Raw genomic sequence first — 21,854 nt, 5'->3', positions numbered from 1 at the left:
TAAAATAATTGTAAAGCCAAACAATTAAATACAATTGTTTTAAGAAAGACTATAGCTATCCAATTAGTAACGGAGCCGAGATCCGGGAACAAACGAAAGGGGCACAAATAAGCGAAAAACATCTACAAAATTACGGTTTTCTGTTCTCCCACCCGCCGTATAATTGCCGGCAACCTTGTCATGGAATATTCTGGATGTAATAAGGACGATACGATAGATCTGGATGTTCGTTCATTTATTATTCTTCTATGTGTTAACCCTGAGCCAGATTTCTGAGTAAGACCCAAATACTTTACTTACTTTACTTTACTAATGTCATAAAAAATGTCCCTACCGTTTTCCCGTGAAAGAGTAAAAAACATTCTATTGCATTCCTCACAAACGTTCACGTTTACACTATTAGTAGGATAACGGTAAATAAATATGGCGAGTTCTAGAACACTTTTGAATTTGAATTATGAAATTCGCGCAAGGAAGTCGCGAGCGGCGGACTTCCCACGGGACACTTCGCTTCCGCTTCCGGTCGCCCAATTGAAATTTGTGGCTGCAAAATGGAGGGAAAGTGCATTAGTGCTGCCACAGTTTGAGACTGATATTGTAGGTATTGACATGGTGTGAGAAGCAGTGAATCCCGAAAAACGTTACTTGGTTATTTTTGGTTATATCGGAGTAACATTTTGTCGGGTTTTAGAAGTATCGGACGTAAAAAATGTCTTATAACAGCTTGTATAACTAGTACCTAGTATAAAAGCTAATATTTATGAGTATGTATCTTTGTTACTCTTTCACTACCTAACAGATTTTGATAATGAAAAATGCGTAGAAAGATTTAAACTTAGATGCCACTGCAAATACGGAACAACCAGAGTTACGATCGAATCAAGAGGGCCACTCTTGCTTGCTTGAAACGAAGTTTTTCAAATCAAAACAAATCAGAGTGAGAATGTCATTCTAGATAAATTAGAGTCAGTCAAGAAAGCAAAAGATCAATACAACCTTCATATTTTAAAAAACCAAACATTGCTGGATTTAAATACCAAATACACAGGATGGCATAAGTTATATACTGACGGTTCGCGTAGTGATAAAGGAATGGGGGCGGCTTTTTGGGATCCTGTTTTGAATAAAAAGGTCCTATGTAAAATGAATAAGTCTGTTAGTATTATGACGGCTGAATTGTTAGCAATTTTAGAGGCAGTATTGTATGCTGATACATTAGAATATAATAAGATTGTAGTTTTAAGTGATAGCAAAAGTGCCTTGCAACATATTATGCGGTGTGCTTCTGGATACAGAGGAGTCCCGCTGGCTTATGCTGTATTGAGAGTGATCAATAAGTTGCACAACACTACTGATAAAAGAATTTGTTTGCAGTGGATACCAGCACATATTGGACTCAGGGGTAACGAGGAGGCTGATAGATTGGCTAAACTTGCAGTAGAAGAAGGAATAGAAATATATGTGTTATCCAGTTATACAGAAGTAGTTCCAAAATTCAAAATTTACTGTTACAACTTGTGGAAAGAATATTTTGATAAAAGATCGTTAGATAAAGGCATTTGGTACAGAATTGTTCAGTCACAGCCTCCTCGTGTGCCTTGGTTCAGTTTATGCAAGATAAGTCGCGCTGAAATAATTACAGCTCATCGTTTGCGGTCTGGACACGCTCCGTTAAATAAGTTTGGATATCTAATGAAAAAAGTCGAATCACCCAATTGTGAGGTATGTGGTAAAATAGAAGATGTCCAACATTTGTTGACGGAGTGTGTTCGGAACGCTTCCGAAAGAAGGGTGCTACTTAGTAGCTTAGGATTAGATTGTAGTGATGTTAATGTGGGTGTATTTTTTAGTATTATAGCTGAACCCACTTCGATTAATGCTCAGTTAGTTTATAAATTTGTAAAAAAGTGTCTAGAATTAAGAAGAAATTAGATTATGTTTGTTAAGTTTTTGAATGTTTACTAAGGTTAAGTTATGATGGGATTGACATGGTCGCATATGTGTACCAAAATCCCTAAAAATTAATAAAGATTATAAAAAAAAAAAAAAAACAAATCAAAATATATTTATTGTGACACATAGGTTTAGGCAGCTATTAACAAAGTCCTCTTAATTTTATTGCTACTATGGCCTGCCCTTGGGCGTACAAAGTTATACAACTAACTATAAAATACCTAAATCATGCATTCTTATTAATAATGGTTATGTCATAAGTAGGTAGGTACTAACTAATAGTAAAAATAAATTATTACCTATGTCAAAAAAATAATTAACTACAAATACCTCCACTTAAAATCTAATTTGGCAACTCGGTTGAGACACAGACAATCTAACTTAACTGTTATAATTCTACGTTACATTTATTTTTGTTAATGTCCATCATTTATTTTTGATAAATCTCTGTACCGATTAATATGTCCTCGAGACAAGGTTTTTTTAAATATATTTATTTTGTCAATTGATCGAATCTGCTCTGGATCGGTTATTATAGATTTTTGGTGCCATTCCTAATACACTTTTATTGTAAAGAGCCGACTTTCTAGGCTCTGCTGCCACACGGTTCTGACATCGGCGACTCTTAAACGACTTAAACTGATGTCTATTCAGTTTAACATATAACGCTACCTCATAGACGTAAAGACACGGTAATGTAAGAATTTTTAATTCTGCAAAGTGTTCTTTACAGCTATCTCTTGATTGAAGACGCTTAATAGCATATATTTTTTTTTGTGATTTGAATGCAAGTTCGTTGTCAGTTGAGTTTCCCCAAAATATAACACCGTATCTTAAAGTGGATTCAACATAACCATAATAGGCATTCACTACAGTGTCTTCATTTGAAACTTTCCTTAATAAGTATAAATGCAAATGAGAATTTATTATTTTTTTTACATAAAATGTCGATTTGAGATTTCCAATTTAAGTTTCGAAGCTCTGCTGCGCTAATCATGACTTTATCTCGATGTATTAAAATAGAGTCGTCATAATATGACCTGAGTACAAATGAACAGCAAAAAGCGGGTGGCTCTTGTCACCTCTGCCTATACCCCTTCGGGGGGATTGCGATTACAGTCGTGAGTATATCGACGGTTGAAAGGAAAAATCACTAAGCAAGAATTTTTTCGACAATGTATTTTTTATCTACAGTAAATTTGTATGCGAGAATTTTTCGCACCATGTGTTTTTTTTTTTCAACCTGAAGTACCCTCCTGAAATCAATCCGAAGAGTAACCGAAACACATACAAACAGATAGATTAGAGCCGAGCGCCGCGCCGGGCGCGTCAAAGTGAATCGAAGCACCACTTGCCCAGATCACAATGGACTCGGTGAATATTTCCTCTTCCGCTAAACATTGTACTATTGTACATGCAACTGTAATCACCGAAGGGGTAGTCCGAGGTGGCTTAGTACTATTGTCTCGGTTCTGTTCTATACCTACTGCGTTTTTTTTTTGTTTATATTGTAGGTATATCAATATGTTTAGTATACTAGTCACAAACATAAGCGTATAGTAAGCATGTTATAGTTAGTAACACAGCTATGGATATTTAATCTGAAATAAAGTAATGAAATGAAATAAGACTTTATGATAATAAAATAAACCAACTAAAAGCGTTCTGTGTGACCGTGGCAACAGTCGTTGATTCCATATCACTCGGGAAAGCTCCATAGCAGATTCACGAGATTGTGAAACAAGCGAAGAATAATGGCGACTTTCAGTTAGTAGAATTAGGCCACAGTACATTAAAGGATATTGAATAGGGATAGAGTAGATTTGTGGCACAAAGAATTAAAATACAGGAGAGGCCAACAAATTAAAAGCACACAATAGTATTTTTCGTGAGAAGGTGTGTATCTTATCATATTTTTTCTACCCGTTTCATAACTACACTCACGGGCCATGAAAAGGTTCCACTAAGAGAAGCTCCTAATTACTCCTAAACTGAAAAAGCTATCTTAATAACGCCTTCTGCAACATTAAAGTACTTTAAACAGAGCATCAGGACATTACCAACTAAAACGATAATATTTTGTTAAAATTTTAAATTAAATCTTTGAAAAAATTGAGGTTATTTTATGTCGAAATTTTGTGGGTGGAACTATTTTATTGCCCGTGAGTGTATAATGAGATGTCATATATACGTGACAAAATTGTGTGCAATTTCGTTTTTATTTTACTGTTCATAACAAAGCATGCAATTATTATCACTCCAGAGTTTAATTTGACGTCAAAGCAGTCGTAAAAATGCAATCTGCAAACAAGATTTTAATTTGTACCCGTGGCGGCTGCTTTTAAAATCCGAAAACCCACATGAATTAATGAGACAAAGCGAAGTAATTATTTTTACAACTACATATACCTTGTTACTCCAAGACCAAGGGCTCTGATCTGATGCTATGTAAAGTCTAAATTAAAACTACGAAAATGATTTTTTTCAGGAAACTTTTATCTTTTATTACACCAAAAATTGGTTCGTATTAGGAAAACTGGATACAGCAATGTACTTTTGCCTACCCTTTGGTGGATAACAGGTTTGGTTGTTCAATTGGTACTTAAGGATATCTTTTTCTCCATAGAAAAAATAAAATAATTTGGGAGCAACTTTTTGCTACGAGAATGGCTACGGGAACGTCGTAGCGAAAGCGTAGCGGCTACGGCGCGGCGTAGCAGGCTTGCGTAGTAAGATTTTATACGACAACATTGATATGGCTAACAAAGAGTGGTATTTGTTGTTGTTTTTTTTTTCTAAGGATTCTCATAAGTATGTTAATATTCAGTTACATAATTATGAGGTACATTAAAATACATTTTTTTCACTATTCTAAGTATCTATAAAACATTATCACGGCATTATACGAAAATTGTAACTATCAGGGTACAGACAGTAACCCTATAATCAGTGCAGAGAATCGGAGTCCTCAAAAATTGGTCACTGATCCGATAGATGGACTAGACGGTGTCGGCCCGAAGTGTGGAGAGTGGAACTAAAACGGCTAAGTGTGATTCGAGATTTATTTCATTGTTTCGTAGATTACGATTAAATGAATGTTCATAAATCTTCTTCCTGAAATTTGACGCTTTGTATTATTTATTGTGGTTGGTCCTATTGTATATAGAACATAAGCGTTTCCTAAGCAGTTTCATAACACTCTGTTAATGATCCATCCCATTATACCGCTACCAACTTAAAAAAATACAATTTTACAATAATATGCAATGTTGTACTTTAAAACTCGTCTATTAGGGCGTAGTAAGAACAGCGACATCTAGCGGGTGGTTTGGCAAACTTCCAATTCAACAATAACGATTCGGCTGGAATAAATAAATAAAAAAATATGTGGGGACATCTCACACACGGCCATCCGACCCCAAGCTAGGCAGAACCTGTGTTATGGGTGTCGGACATCTGATATAATATCTACACAAATATTTAGATAGATACATAGTAAATATAAAATAAATATCAACACCCAAGACCCGAGTACAAATATCTGTCTTTAAACAAATATCTGAACCCGGGACCTTCGGTATAGCAGTCAGGGTCACTAAGCAATACACTATTCGGTCGTCAATAGCCCTCTGGCTCTGACCCTCCGTTCCCGTAATCCCGATGCGGTATGCTGAAAAGAAAAAAAAGGCCGCCTGAAAACGCGAATGCAGTCGACAGGCGTCGGAATGAAAATTGGATTTAGCGTGATTGGATTTTTATTTACTTAAGACAAGAAAAATTCTCCGTCGCAGTCTCGCGACGTCTTTATAAATGATTTAGGGTGAAAACGGATGGAACACTCCGCTGATTAAAATGTAAGGCTGAGTGGGTGAGTGTTTTTCTAAATCCGATTGTGAAGGGAATTTTTACGGAACTTTGGTTGGTTAACAGGCTTATTTCACAGAGAGTTACGTGGTTGATGGTTAGGAATGGATAATTATTGTAATAGTCAAATGGGAGAATGGTCCAAATTTTCTGAAAATTGTTTGGAGGACTTATTATTATTTGAGAAAATTCAGAGAGGTAAATACGATTGTTACAAAAACCTCGTGACTGTATCGGAACAGTTTTTCCTAACGAATTTACAATCCAAGCTGATTAAGCCTTCTCGGGCCTAGTATACCAATTTTGTTACACCCTGTATATATCACAGTCATCTTGGTTAAATAGCCATGTTTCGTTTAAGCACGCTGTAGATAAAATATGCTGCATTCATCCGTGGTTCTGCCTGACCCTAATTTATCGGCAGACATTTTTACCCATCGCGTTTCCATGTCAGCATTAAAGTGAATGTGTTAGAGTTACAACATTAATTTAAACAAAATAGGCACAGTTAGGTAGATAGGTACTAAAGAATTGGTTATCTAAATGTGTCATGCAATGGTTCATATAAAACACAGCCTCTGTAATGTACATTTAGAATCAATTTTACTCTACGACCTTTGAAAATGGGAGTAACAAAATTTTTTGAGCCGCGAGCATAATTACGAGCCGATAAGCCGAGGTAGCATAATTACGCTAGCTATTAATTAATTAGTTACCTAGTTTATTCCAGTCAGTTATTTAATTTTAAAAACTTATCTTCCAGAACACACATGGTGCATTGTAGCACCCGTCTCTTGCATCTTATCCGCGCCCTTTCTGCATTCAACATGCTTTGTGCACGCGGCTTTACAACAACCCCGGCCATGTATTGTCTTGATTTTATTGTGTAAGATAAAATAATATGTTATTCTTATACCACAAATGCACAAAGTATGTTACTGAATCTACTAGTGCATATAAGACTATTCAGACAATAGGGTTCCAACCCTTCATACTCTATGTCTAACTTTTCATAGTACATTTGTATTGCATATGTATTACGTGATAGGTCGAGAACCGTATCGCCGTTTTGGAATCAGTACAATGCACTTAGATTACACATTTGACAAAGGACACTGCGCCGATATTTAGTGAAAGCCTTCTTAGGACCACTTGCAGAAACGTATTAAATCTAGATTTAGTGTCAAATCACGATTTAAGAAACATCAGTCCATATAAAATTTTACACTAAATCGAGAATTTAACAGTAAATCTAGATTTAATATGTTGGTGCAAGTGGCCCTTAATGACGTACTCCGTGTAGATAGTTTAATAATGACTGATGATGATGAGGTGTGTTTGTGTTACTCATTTTTTACGTCTGTATTCCTTTTCTATCATTATATTTCTGTAGATTCATTTCAATATGAATAGCGACCGTCTTCACTGGCGGACGGAGGCACATCTCGTCATACTGAATGGAATTACTGACTTGGAAATATTGAACTTATTGAATTGTCACTTTCAATAACATGGAAGTAGAAATAATAGTGTCGAATGGTAGTAAATTAAATTCGGACCTTGTGTTTTTTAAGTACATTAGCCTAACCAAAGCAAATGATGTGTGATAAAGAACTTGATAGAGGATTTTGACATAAAATTCATTATTTTACTAACAAGCACACAAATGTAATACAGAAATGTAAGACCTCACATTTCCATACTAAAATTGTATTAGTATCGCGAAAAAAGACTCACGCAAACGTTTTGACAAAAACAAAAATAATATACCTACAACGGCCGCTACACAGTAGGTCTAGTACAGGTTTGTTAGATTGTCGGAAACTATAAAAGTTTACGTTTTCTCGCATACAAAGTGGCGCCTCTAGCGGAAACTATCATGCGACTTTTGAGTGATAATGTATGCAGATGACAGAAGAAAACGTAAACTTTTATAGTTTTCAAAAAATTAAAAACCTATGCAGGTTCGTTGTTGAATTAGATAAACTCGTTTAATGCACGTTCCGCCTATCATAGCTCCGTATTGACGCTTATCTATGTCGATAAAGATTCCGTGTAGCGGCAGCAGAATGGATTTCCTAAAAGCTAGCACAAAGCCAGTCCTTCACATCTCCAGTCTCTCCACAATTTCTTCTTGAACGGTTAACCAGCAACAATCAATTCCATTCCCACAAACCCCAAATAAAACAACACAACAAAAAAAACGACTTCAGACAGCCAGTTTTAACACCCTTCACTGTGAAAACACTTCGACTTTCCTATAAAGTTTGTTCAAAGTCAGGGGGGTCACTATTTATAACGAAATAATAAGTTGCGGAGCGCAGCCGCGCGAGCCACGACCCTATCTCGTTGTATTAAACGTGCCGATTGCACGACAGCTCTCGTTGGTTCGTTTTTCGTCAGTACAGAGTGACCCTCGGGGGTAGCGTGAAACGGGAATCCATTACGTGGGTAATTTATGGAAAAGCTTTGGGAAAAATATTTATCTGTCATCGATAATGCGCTTCGGACGCGCCGCTGCCGAAATGAATTCGGGACAAGGCGGAAACGGGAGAGAGAAATAAAAATAATAAGTTAAAAAAGTTAAGGCGGCAACCAGAAAATACTTTGTATTTAGTGTTTTGATGATCAAACATGGAAGTAATAGAAGAATACATAGAAGGTACGATTACTTTCATGTGATCTAATGCTAAGTGGCGCCTCTATCGGAAACTATCATAAAACTTTTGACAGATAAAACGTAAACTTACATTACCAATCCCGTACCATAGGCTCCGACATTATCGAAAGCCTCATACATACGAGAAGTTTTAACAAATGATTTCTTTTTTTGGAACAACCTAAATACGCTGAGCATTCCTGCGAATGGCGATACGGGGATAAATGTGGGTACATTAGGACGATATGAATGTGCATTCAATAATATCCGCTGTGGCGGCGCCAGGAAATGAAAGCGGCGATATCGCTCTGCGTCCGACATTACACTCCTAAATGTGGGAATGCATATTTTATCTACTGGTTTCTGGTGTACCCCACTTGTTCAAGGGAAGAGTTTTTTTTTTAAATAGATTTGAATATGTACTCTTTATGTGGCACCATGCAAGTTTTTTTGACGAAACTTCTAGTGGATATTATGCATGTTTGTAACTGTATATTTTTATGAATAAAGTTATACATATTAGTTTTTTACGAGATAATATCTTAACTTAAATCTTAAAGCTGAGCTGAATACCTTTTTCTGTACCAGTTTGTTGTTTATCTACTTGTACATGTAATCTGTGTAATTTTGGTATGGAAATAAAGAATTACTTTACTTTACTTAACAACAGCACATAAAGGCGGCCTTATTGCTTAAAGTAATCTCTACCAGACAACGTTTGCAGTTATAGTTTAAAGATATATGAGGTAATTCGTAATAGAATTCAAGTTACCGACATAGCTCTTTAACTCTGCAAGCGTGGCAGTGGCAGTGGCGATATGCCGAAGAAACGATGACCGGTAGAACAAACGAGGTCTCGAGTGGAGACTACAAACAGGCAAGCATAGAGTGGGACGCCCTCCAGCCTGCTGGTCCGACAACCTTAGAAAGGTGGCTGGATGAGAAAGGCCGAAGACAGAGTGTTATGGTGCTACTTGGGAGAGGGACTATGGGCTGATAATAATGATGATTATGTAAGTAAGAAGCGGTCACTATTATTATTGAGTTTAGACACGCCAATGGCAAGCGCAAGCGACTCTCGTTGTCTAGCGTTTGTTTTCGGCGCTCACCGCTAGCCGCGCCGCTCGCCGCGCCGCAATACTGGCTGTGGCCAGGGGGTAAAAGGTGGACAAAAATGCCAAACATCTAGTCAGTTAAGTTAGTTTCACTATAACTGCATAATGTGAAAGGACAAACATGGAGGCTTTTAGACCACTTCCGGTGGTAGAACGCCGAAGGTCGACACCGGAAATGCACGTCTGCACTCACATCCGGTGTGGCCACTGGCGGCTTCTTTGTGATCTCCCAACAGGATAGAGGAGTGCTATAAAGTTATCATGTATACATGCCTGTCTAGTTTCATCGTAGCTCTGATACAGATGCCTTGGTTTAGTAAATTCAGTTTGTTTGTTTTACATAAAAAAACTGATTCCGTGCTTTTTGGCTCAGAATAATAACGTCCTTTTGATTATTTATGGAATTTATTTTTGATCAATATACCTACACATAGATTATGCATAATTTATGTCAACAACAACACACAGAGTAGGTAACAAGTTTTATTTCGTGTTTTTTTACGTTGGTTGAATATTTTGACTAAATTTCTATAGATAGATGATAGAAAGTAAATGCTGTATCTATGCGGCATTATTTAAATAATGCCTAAATATTACAGATTCCGGGCCACCACGCCCACAAGAAGAATTAAACGATGTAAAGGGAAAGACAAGGATTTAGAGCAACAGTAAGTAACACATGGGGACATCCATTGACTTACCTATTAGCGTACTATACTACCGATGTACTTTTGAAATCATTGGGGACATCTCACACGCGGCCATACGACCCCAAACTAGGCAAAGCCTGTAATATGGGTAGCGGACTGCTGATATATCTGTATCAACACCCAAGATCCAAGTACAAATATCTGTCTTTAAACAAATATCCTCCTCGGCCGGGAATCGAACCCGGTACCTTCAGCATAGTCAGGGTCACCAACCATTACACCATTCGGTATTCTTTGTAGTGTGGCAGCAATGGAAGATTATTGTATTATTCTAAAAACCGTCTTATCCCTGCTGTCCAATAGCCTTTTTACCTTATCGCAAACGAAACCCTAATGTTATTCCCAATCTTCACAGCAAACCACAAACCATCGACAACTGGCTGGACCTCTCCTGCTCCTCTGTCCAGTCCTGGTACCTGCGTCGCACGTGGTGGAGGGAGCCCATCTGCCCTGATCTCCCCAAGCAGACCTGGTGGCGGGAGCCCATCTCCCCCGATCTCCCCAAGCAGCTGGTGAGCCTGCGAGTGAACATGCTGACCTCTAACCGCCACGGTTTCTTTATACTTCCAAGTGGGTTGTGATGAGGTTGAAGTTCAAGGTCATACACGGGAATAAGATATTATGTGTTTGGTTTTTCGTTTTGGTGTCTAATGTTTATGGTGTATTTTATTTTATTCCAATAGCAAAAAAACTAACTAATTAGTCATGTTTTTAGTTAAAATATTCGTGAACGAGTCGAGTTTCTAAATTTTGTTTTGTGAGATGATTATCTCTTATTACGTTGATTTGTTGTGATGTATTTTCCGCTGAACTTGTTAGATGATAAATCTCAAGATGTCAATAAAGTCTTAATAATTGAAATGTATTTATTTTATTATTATAGGTGAATAAATAGTCTCTAATTTGCCGTAGGTTTAGTAGAACATCCACTGAGCTGCCGTTATCGTTATCGACGTAGATAAACATTAGTATATCGCGATTCGCCATGAATACGGCGTGATTGGTGCAACGCGCATTAAACGAGACGAGACGTCGATAACGAACTCGTGTAGCGGGAGCAGGTGGATCAGGGGCGTCATTGAGGTTCAGTTGAAGCTCAGGGAGGCTTCTTGAGGTTTTATGAGAGTGGGTGAGACAATGGGCATCGACAGACATAGAATATCGCGGACACAGGCGCAAAGAACAAAAAACTGATGGATAGGTTTTATCCCTTATCCCATCAAAAACAATACTTGTCAAAAAAACCAAGTCTCGTAACTCAGTCGTTCTACGGTAAAAAGATTGTAAGATCCATGTTATATCAAGTCTTATCCACTCACGCATCTCAATTTTAAAAATATTTAATGTTTTATATAAATATATTGACTCGGCCATCGCATGGAAACACGTGTTAATTAAATTATTTAGTGCGATGACCAAGTCAATATATTTATATAAAACATTAAATGTTTTTAAGATTGAGATGCGTGTGTGGATAAGACTTGGTATTACATGGATATCACAATCTTTTTACCGTAGAATAACTGAGTTAGAGACTTGGTTTTTTTGACAAGTATTGTTTTTGATGGGATTTCATTTCTTTTTGTATTTTGTAGACAGTTCTACTTTTTTTTCTTTTCGGTACCTTCCAGGTACGTAGGTGCGTTAACTTAGTTTGGTAGGTTGCCTACCTACATAAATCGCAAACTTGAGGTAAGAATCAAGAATCTTTATTTTTGCCTACGTAATGAATAAACGTAACTTTGATACTTCGTACTGCATCAAATTTCCCTAATTAAATTTCAACCTTAGTTTCCAATACTGTTGTAATCGATAGATGTAGACTGTTAGCTGGATTGAGTTCGGTCCTGAGTAGATTTGTGGTAGAGGATGACTTCAAACACGACTTGTAAATATTAATAAAAACTGTTTTATTTACTGTACACACACATTAGGTTACACCAAGATGGAAGAAGAGAGTAGGAACCGCAAATACATTTATGTTTTTAAATATTAATGTTGGTGTTGCCAACATGTTGCGGGCCTCAAGAAAAATTGTGTAGTTGAATTAAAGTTATTATAAAATATAATGTTATATGAGTGTCTATACAAGTTCACTTACACATTGTATGTATTAGACATTGGTAGTTAAGTAAACAATAACAAATATTTGAAACTTATGTGCGGCTTATGCAATGGATAACTCAAACTAAAATTATTATAATGTACAAAGTGTGTACAAACGATAACATTATGAACACGTTTAATACTGTAGGTTTTATACAAATACACTAAATTCATTGTACCTTCATTAAGAAAATTTGACTATAAGTGGTAGCACTGGTAGCCTGATGTGCTTTGTCCGTAGCTAGGTAATCCATCCTTTGCGGATGTAATTTGCATGACGGGAATTTTTTGCTCGATTTGGCAGGGGCACTACCGTGCGCCTATATTTACTTGGTGGGGGCACTGCCGTGCCCCCAGATATGTGATTATGAAATTATTTAAGCAGTTATGTACCTACCTATCTAGAAAACTGGAACAAAATTGAAAAATTCACTCGAGTTGGTGCCCCCAAATATTTTAGTTTTTCCTTGATTGTTCTTGACACCAAACACTTCTTATATTCCAAATTTGAAGCTTCTAGGTCTGCTAGAAGTGCCTTAGAATTTTTATGATCGGTGAGTGAGTGAGTGTGTCAGTGACAAAATTAAGAAACTTTGACCCGTTATAATTCTTAAACTACTGTTTCAAATTTAATGAAATTTGTAATATATATACCGTGTCTTTACAATGCCTGCATGGTTATTGAAAATTCAGTCTTCTACTTTTATCCACAACGAAGTTACAGGGGGTCGAAAATGGCCTGAATTGCTTCGAGAAAAGGATGGTACGGCCGTGCCGCTTTTTTGCTCGACTTGGTGGGGGCACTGCCGTGCCCTCAGATATGGAAGCTTTTTCCAGCATGGACACCAAACAAGGGCCTAACAAACCACCAAAGTAGTATTAAATACACAAAGAAATAGGGATGTCAAAAGTGCAGCTTCAAAATTTTACATCCTTATTTCTTAAAATAAAAGTTTTTTTTGCATTATATTTGGATTTTTTTCATTCGTCCCGAGTACTTACTTAGGTACTCATGTGGGGTGTGAGCTATTCAATATCAGCAGATTAGCAATGTTCAGCCGAGGGAGCGAAAAATTCACCAAAAGACTGGAAAATGCTGCCGAATTTGTTCAGAATATAGCGCAGGGAGGTAGGAACAAACTGCATTTTTGCGCTTGCCGGAATTTTCTCAATATTTTTTTAAGTGGAGTGGTTTTTTTATTGTATGTAGGTAGGTACAACGGAAAGTATGAATTTGTCATTTTGTCACGAGTGTATGATCATCACTTTGTCAACTTACAACTTTAAATTAGAGCCAAAACAAAAAGATTGATTGAACTTTAAATTATAAAACTTTCAGAAAAACTTTTATGTATTTATATTTTTTTATTTTATATTGATAAAATGCAGTTTAAGTGAAGTAAAAAATATTCTTCGTTATTACTTGAGTAAATATTTATGTAAAATAAACTATTGTAGATGGTTTACAAAATAAGGATGAGGCCCCATTGCTGCGGTAAGCCACGCTGCATTGTTTTACATCTTTTTTTAATGACATGTCCATGACCCTGAAAAGTATATGGAAAACAGCCTCACCCCAGCCTAAAACGTAGTGTTCTTTTCTCTATGCTCACCCTAAAAAATCACCAATCCGACAAAAAAATGTACTCACAAGTCTTTAATGGAAAAAAAGCTCAATATTAACTTTCCTGACGCAATGGTAAAAGTTATGAATACATTTGCGTGGCAGTGCGGGGTGAATAAAAAGTGGCGGCACAGTTAAATATTACTCAGTATGAATTTATTTTCAACCAACGAGTCAAGATTAAAACTCTCTACCAGACGGAATTAAGTATGTACCTATCCTGTATTTATGTACACATACTTTTATGTTATGTAATGCGAAATAGGGAATCTGTTATAATTTGTGTTTTAAATTTAATTTTCATTTTATTTATACATCATAATCTTATAAGTCATGCAACCTCTCTTTCGGATTAAAATTTTACATACATACCTATACAGGGTGTTTCAAAATAATTACGCGAGTTTATACTATGGAGAACGAATTTTTATCTTCGCGTTTTTCCCAATCTCGTAGAACAAAAGTTGTTCAAAATGACCCCCTGAGTCACCCCCTTTCGGCATAGTATACTATTTTTGCAACACCCTGTATAAATAATACCACACCAAACATTTCATACGAACTTGAGAGCGGAGAGCGATGGGTCCGATCCATCATATTACCATCACAAAACACAGATTCCGCATTAATGGTGCCTGAAAATAATATCTACAGGCTACAGGCTACAGGCGGGTGGAGATAAGAATTTCATTATAGACACGGTATTTGAAATGAAAATATTCGATAAGTATCAACTAACTATAGGTAGTTATAGACAGATTAGATAGAATACACTTTATTTGTACACCAACAAAGAATAATAAAATTAACAAATTGCAAAGGTGGTTTTATCACTAAAACGGATCTCTGCCAGACAACCTTTGGATGGAGGGAATAAGAGATTATATTAGTTATCTAACACTTTTATTAAAAGGAGGAAATACTGAGACCGCCCTTGGTTACGTATACATATAACTGTACTTTATACTACTTAGTTTATACATGTCCAGGCACCCTATCGCGAACTTGTTTTACTTCTTTTTCACTTCGCGATAGCGCCCCAGATACTTTGACTGATGGAGAGTAGGTTTATTCCTTCGTCATTGGTTTTACTCACAGAGAAAAAAAAACACTACGTTTTTACTCTGTGACTACAATACATAGTGCGCAATATGTGAATAATTTTATTATTTTTTGAAACTTTTCAGAATTTACCATAATAATATGGCTAAACATATTATTTTAAATACAAAAAGAATCCTAAAATTAACAACATTTATTACAATAAACGTATTTTTACTCTTTACTCTAAATTATATCAAATCCTATAGAAATTCCGGTAACCTAAAAACTATCCTTCTATGGACTCCACGTAAATGTCCTGACTGTTATCCTTTTGAACATTTCTCAAGTGGTTCCACAGTTTTTGAGAACAACAACTGCAAGTACCAAAACTGCTATATCGACAATAGAACCAACTCGAATAAACCAGAGGAGTTATATGATGCGATTCTGTTTAACGGTAGACCAATCCTCTACATGAGACCAAATCAGCTGCCACGCAAAAGAAACCCAAATCAAAGATACATTTTCCTCCAACTAGAATCGAACTACAGGTACCCAGTATGTCAAGAATACTATGATAATTTTTTCAATTGGACTATAACCTACCGCCTTGATTCTACGATTCCTTGGCCGTATTTTTTAGTCAAAGATATGGATTACAGAACTATTGGTCCAAGCGTAGACATGAAGTGGATGGATGAAAGACACTTGGGTGAAATAGATGAAAGCCTTAAAGGAAAATTAAGAAATAAGACAAAATTGGCAGCGATGTTTGTTAGTTTTTGCCGCGACACCAGTGGAAGACTGAAATTTGTAAACAGGACCAGGAAAATACTACAAAGGTAAAAGGTTTTTATAGACACTGCATGGTAGTGATGTAAAATAACACGAACCTATAACATTGTACTTGACTATTATACAGGGTGATTGGTAAGTCGATGTATTCCTTTAAATGGGTTGTAGTTGAAGGCATTTCCAGTTGATTGAACCCCATAATGCATTATCCGAAAGTCAACCATTTCTGAGTTATTTAAGTTTTAAGTTTTTTTAAGAATCTTGCCAAAATTTATGTTTAAAAGCAAAATATTAAAAAAATTAACGATTTTTTTAATACTTTTTTATTGTTTAGTTCACTACAGCTTAAAAAAATAATCAATTTATAAGCTTTAAAATGACATATTCCAATCTAAAATCGATTAAGGTATGACCAAGATATAGCCAAAACGACCGCATAGGCGGACAAATCTCAATAGGGAAACAACCAAGATTTTGTTCCAATTTTAAGGTAAAAAGTATTGTAACTGGACTTATCCGAACCGTTTACTAATTATTGTGTTCCAATAGTGCGGTTCCTCAAATGGACAGATCTAGGACAAGGTTGCTTCACCGAAATAATGCTTGTCCGATAACACGGTTAGCCGATTGTAATTTTCAATTATGATTGGTAAAACAAAATAATTCTTCACAACCCGGTTCCACAAAACTACTGTTCGATGACGGTTAATTCGCCTTGTAATCGATCTGTGCCATTGAGGAACCGCGCTATCGGAGAACAATAATTAACAAACGGTTTGGAGCTCTACAAAGTCCAGTTATAAGACATTTCACCTTAAAATTAAAACAAAATCTTGTTCGTTTCCCAACTGAGATTTGTCCGCCTATGCGGTTGTTTTGGCTATATCTTGGTCATACCTTAATCGATTTTAGATTGGAATATGTCATTTTAAAGCTTATAAATTGATTATGTTTTTAAGCTGTAGTGAACTAAACAATAAAAAACGTATTTAAAAAATCGTTAGTTTTTGAAATATTTTGCTTTTAAACATAAATTTTGGCAAAATTCTTAAAAAATCTTAAAACTTAAATAACTCAGAAATGGTTGACTCTCGGATAATGCATTATGGGGTTCAATCGACTGGAAATGCCTTCAACTACAACCCATTTAAAGGAATACATCGACTTTCCAATCACCCTGTATAGTGTCATATTGTACAGCTTTACCGGCAAAACCTTATTGTCTTTGGCCTTCATCTACCAACTAACCTGTCATCAGTCGAGCGGGCAGGAGGCGTTCTACTAGGTTCACTTCCATTACTTCAGCCGCCCATGGCCTCTTCTCTAAAATTCGCCATCTCCAACAGAAGCAGGTGCTATTTTGCAGATTTTAAGATCTATGTCTGATGATATCTAGATGACCATATACCTCTTGTTAGTAAGAATAATCGCCCTTAAAATCCATCACTCTGAAACTGAAGACTTTGTATTTTTTAGATACCATTACGACATTGATATTTATGGATACTGCGGATCATTAAGTTGCCCGAAACTGCAAACAAAATCCTGCGACAATATTGTTAATAAACACTACAAGTTCTATTTGGCATTCGAGAATAGTTTTTCCGAAGACTATATTACTGAGAAAGCTTTGCGGGCTTTACAGAATAATGCGGTTCCTATCGTTTATGGTGGTTCCAACTACAAAAGGTATGAATTTTACGTTACTTCTTCCATGAAAGAACAACATGCAAACTTACACGTTTATACTTATTCGTACAAGTACTTTAAAAACAATTCCTAGTTTTTAATATAATGTCATTATAGTTAAACGCTTTATAATATTGATGAAGACACTATTCTATTCTATTCTCTGTGGTGGTGTATGTACCTGCACCTGGCTGTCTAGTGGAACCTTTGTGCATATCCCCAAGGTCTAAACTGCCTTCCTAAGCTTAGACTATTTCCCACCACGCTGGTCCACTGCGGGTTCACATAATATATCTAGATGTGCTAAATCTAGATATGCAGATTTCCTCACGATGATTTTCTTCACCATAAGAGCGATGGTATACATTGACTGAAGTTAAAAGAACTCATTGGTTCATGTCAGCGCCGGGATTTGAACCCACATCTCTTACGTGAGAAGCGGGCGCTTACCCGACTGAGCTACCACCGCTAGACGATAGATGAAGATACTAAAACTCGCTATATTATCCTCAGGTTTCTTCCACCACTCTCATACATAGACGCCTTACACCTAGGAGCAGCTAGGCTAGCGGACCTCATGCTAGATGTATCCCGGGACGAAACCAAACTCTTTGACTATTTCAAGTGGAGGAACCAGTACAGTTACAAAGACAACACGGCTGGTGAAGAGGTGATGTGCCAGCTCTGTGCCAGACTGAATGAGGATGAGGGGAGAGACACGTATCCAGAGTTCAGAAAGTGGTGGAACCATCGGGAAACTAACTGCAATATGACACATTTGATTCATAGATTGTTTTGAAGTTCGATTGTTTCTTGGGATTTTGCCTGCTCGTGAGTAAAGCTTTTACTGCAATTGTATCGATACTCTTGTACCTATAAACTGCACAGTTGCTGCACCCAGTTTACGAGTCACCCGCTTTTCGCTGTGCATTTTGCACCTACGTGATAAGTCGCGAACCGTTCGTCGTTTTGGAATGAACACAATACACTATAGAAATGTAGATGTGCGGGTTTCCTCACGATTTTTTCCTTCACCGTAAAAACACGTGGTATAATTATACTTTTAGGTATCCCTTATTTCTTCAGAATTCATTGGTACATGGCCGAATTCGAACTAAAGACAGTATCCGTTACACCGCCATGGCTCAAATTATTACTCTGAGCTTTTGTATTTGCATTTTAGCATTTTTCAGCGCCGAAAGATTTTACCTTTGGCCACAGAGTACCTACCTACTTAAGACAAACTTAAGACCTACTTTGACATAACTATTTTGCTATTTTGACATTTTATACGTCTTTTTGTGAATAGCCAAAGCCGGAGTAGCGTTAAAATTTTCTACTTATAAAATGTGTAGTTTGAACTAAGTTACCTACAATGGCACGGAGGAGAAAAATTAAATCCATCAATTATTCAAGGCCAATGTTATTATTTATACTATGTTCTTTACAAATATACATTATCATTGTATTGTATCTAATATTTTCCCATAGTATCCCGCTGACCACTATTTTCTCTGATATACAATCCGATGTGAATATCAAGCAAATGAAGACAATTCTACTATGGGTAAACAACCGCTTTTTTCCATTAGACCTTTTTAGCGGTGGAACTGATATGTTTAAAGCGAGTAACTGCTCGTATCAAAACTGCTACGTTGTGAAAAACGCAACGGAATTTCCCGAAATGTCCCATGAGGAGTATGATGCTATAATATTCAACGGCTGCCCGCGACAGAACCTGCCCACTGACGCGATGGCGACGCCTCTTATTCGAAGGCCAAGTCAAAGATATATCTTCTTCCAGTTAGAACCACCAACCAAAGTTCCAGTATGTGATATTTTATACGAAAACTTTTTTAACTGGACTGTAAGTTATCGCTTTGATTCTACAATATTTTGGCCGTTTTTCTTAGTGAAAGATGTCAATAATCGGACTATTGGACCTGGGTTGAATATGAACTGGATTAATCCTGAAGAAATGCTGTCGATTGATGAGGATCTGGCAGCGAAATTGAGAAAGAAAAAAAAATTAGCAGCTTGGCTAGTCAGTAATTGCTGGAATGTTGAGAACGATAGAGTAGAATATGTTCATTACTTACAGCAGGCGCTCAAAAGGTAAGATTTTATTTAACATTTTTAAATATAGTTTCACTACCTGACTAACAGGTAACCTGACAACATACCTAAGAACGCGACAGCTCAAAAAAAAATCCTACCTACCAAAAACACCGGCGCTTTTTATAACGTAATAAATAGAGATATTAAAGGGCTAATAACATACTAATAAACTTGGTTTTAATATATTTTAGATACAACGAAGTCGTGGACATAATAGGCTTTTGCGGTAACTACAAATGTCCCATGACCCACATGAAACAGTGCGAAGAAATCTTAGAGAACGACTACGCATTTTATTTAGCCTTCGAGAATTCGTTTGCTGTAAATTACGTAACGGAGAAGGTCCTACGTGCGTTGCAGCATTACATGATACCGATCGTGTACGGGGGGGTTAACTACAGTAGGTGAGGATGAAACTGATGTACTGCTTGTATTCACCTATTGTATTGTAAGACCTTGACGCCAAACGCCAGCATCAGAAAGCTCACCTCAAGCCCTCCTACATACAACTACACATACGACTCCAGTGGCCAGCCTTCTGCTACACCTGCCGAAGAGTATTGAAGTCAAACTTCGGGTTCGCCAGCCACTGCCGAGCACACGCCCGGGACTAGCACGGTGTCGCCGCTGACGGATACCTCGTAGAGGACATCATCATCATCTGTTACCTACAGCCTACCCTTCAGCCCGCTGGAAAACCTTAGATAGGTGGCTAGGCTAGCAGAGGGCTCCTTGAGAGACTCAGCAGTGGCTAGTGGGCTGTGATGACACTACGGTCTGATGATGATAATGATATCTATCTTTTATTTTACAGGTTCTTACCTCCTGGATCATACATAGACGCTTTACAACTAGGGCCGGAAAAACTGGCTGCCCTGATGCATAAAGTAGGACATGATGAGAATGAATACTTCCGATACTTCAAGTGGAGAAACCACTATTCATTCGTGGACAACGTGAATAAAACCACCGCTGTTTGTGAACTGTGCTCTAAGCTGAACGAAGATACTGAGACGTCGGTGTATACGGAATTCAGGAAATGGTGGAACCACCCGAGTATGAATTGCAGTGAGATAAATGGTTCAAATGATTATTGAAAATTCAGAACAGTATATATTTTATTATGTAATTTTCTAATTTATTTTTAGATTAAATATTTTATATAATTTTACGTTCATTAAAAGATTGAGTTTTTTATTATTTATTATTTAAACCCAGATATAGGTAAGTAATAATAATAATGAACTAACTACTGTGGTCAATCCAAATCCCAACTCACGAGTAAAGTAAATAATTTAGTGAGTGAGCTACGCTTTTATTATGGTTCTTTATGTATCTAAATGACTCCTAACAAGAAAATTACATGTTAATGTTACAATCGTCGTAAATCTTGGAAGGAAACAGCAATTTTACGCAATCTGCTCCAGAATAATATTAAAAATTCAATTTCATAAGCGGGTCATGTCGGGTAAAAAAACTGTTATAAGTTTTCTATTCCAGTTACTATGTCTACGGTAAACAAATCATATCCATTTCCCCAGTTAAGTTAAAACAGAAGGCATAGCACGGGGCTCCAGACGTGCACGCTAAGACGTCACAAAAGTTTTACGTCACGCTCACTCACATAGCGCGGCTTCGGGAACGTGTGCGACGGAAAATTTTAGTGAAGTCTTGCGCCCCGTGCTAGGCCTTCAGTTGAGTGCCGGCCCGTGACTTTTGAAGAAGTGGGTTCTTCTGTGACCACGTTTGGCTTACAATCGCCTGTTACACACTCGAAGGTAAAAAAAAAAATAACCAAAAAATCAGCAATGCAAATTCAAACGAGTACACTCAAGCCGAAAAACTGTAAAGAAGCGAGGAACGGTCCATCTGACGGTACAGGCGAGTTCTCAAGTGGTCGAGTGGCGATATATTTTCATTTGGAAGTGTCCTCGAGCAGGCAACGCCATCTGTGTTTGACGGCCGGAGTTATCGCCTCTGCGAATCGGTACAGCACGAAAAATAATATTTTTACCACGGATTGGGAATGTTGCCAGCTTGTGAATGTAGAAAAACGCAGTTGTGGTCGCTTTTTTATCACGAATTTTCAATAGTGACAGAACAGGACAGAAGTGGTTCAGATCAGAATAAATTTCTGCCTCATTGCCTTTCGTCTTGCTCGTAGTAGTACCTACCCT

General features: G+C 37.0%; 3 protein-coding genes across 5 annotated transcripts; all 3 read left to right on the top strand.

The window, feature by feature from the left end:
* The first annotated feature begins 10,107 nt into the window (after positions 1-10,107).
* LOC105387369 lies at positions 10,108-11,162 on the top strand. Its single transcript, XM_011558085.3, has 2 exons — positions 10,108-10,259; positions 10,657-11,162. The coding sequence occupies exons 1-2, from the start codon at positions 10,174-10,176 to the stop codon at positions 10,880-10,882; spliced, it is 312 nt and encodes a 103-aa protein (XP_011556387.3). The 5' UTR covers positions 10,108-10,173; the 3' UTR covers positions 10,883-11,162.
* Positions 11,163-15,167: 4,005 nt separating this feature from the next.
* Positions 15,168-19,139, top strand: LOC105385802 (alpha-(1,3)-fucosyltransferase C). The gene is made up of 4 exons (XM_011556239.3): positions 15,168-15,917; positions 17,347-17,559; positions 18,073-18,390; positions 19,051-19,139. Exons 1-3 carry the CDS (start codon positions 15,235-15,237, stop codon positions 18,356-18,358), a joined length of 1,182 nt encoding a protein of 393 aa, XP_011554541.3. The 5' UTR covers positions 15,168-15,234; the 3' UTR covers positions 18,359-18,390; positions 19,051-19,139.
* Positions 18,478-20,872, top strand: LOC105385799 (alpha-(1,3)-fucosyltransferase C). Of its 3 annotated transcripts, none has more exons than XM_011556238.3 (4): positions 18,496-19,126; positions 19,473-19,674; positions 19,869-20,081; positions 20,492-20,872. In XM_011556238.3, the coding sequence occupies exons 1-4, from the start codon at positions 19,123-19,125 to the stop codon at positions 20,772-20,774; spliced, it is 702 nt and encodes a 233-aa protein (XP_011554540.3). In that variant the 5' UTR covers positions 18,496-19,122; the 3' UTR covers positions 20,775-20,872. The 3 variants fall into 3 exon arrangements, with proteins under 3 accessions (XP_011554538.3, XP_011554540.3, XP_037976464.2); XM_038120536.2 differs by lacking the exon at positions 18,496-19,126 and adding an exon at positions 19,162-19,387; XM_011556236.3 differs by having other exon boundaries at positions 18,478-19,674.
* The last annotated feature ends 982 nt before the right edge of the window (positions 20,873-21,854 follow it).

The sequence above is a fragment of the Plutella xylostella genome, chromosome 14 (genome assembly GCF_932276165.1).
Source record: "Plutella xylostella chromosome 14, ilPluXylo3.1, whole genome shotgun sequence".
Classification (NCBI taxonomy): domain Eukaryota; kingdom Metazoa; phylum Arthropoda; class Insecta; order Lepidoptera; family Plutellidae; genus Plutella; species Plutella xylostella.
This window is presented reverse-complemented; position numbering and strand designations above follow the sequence as displayed.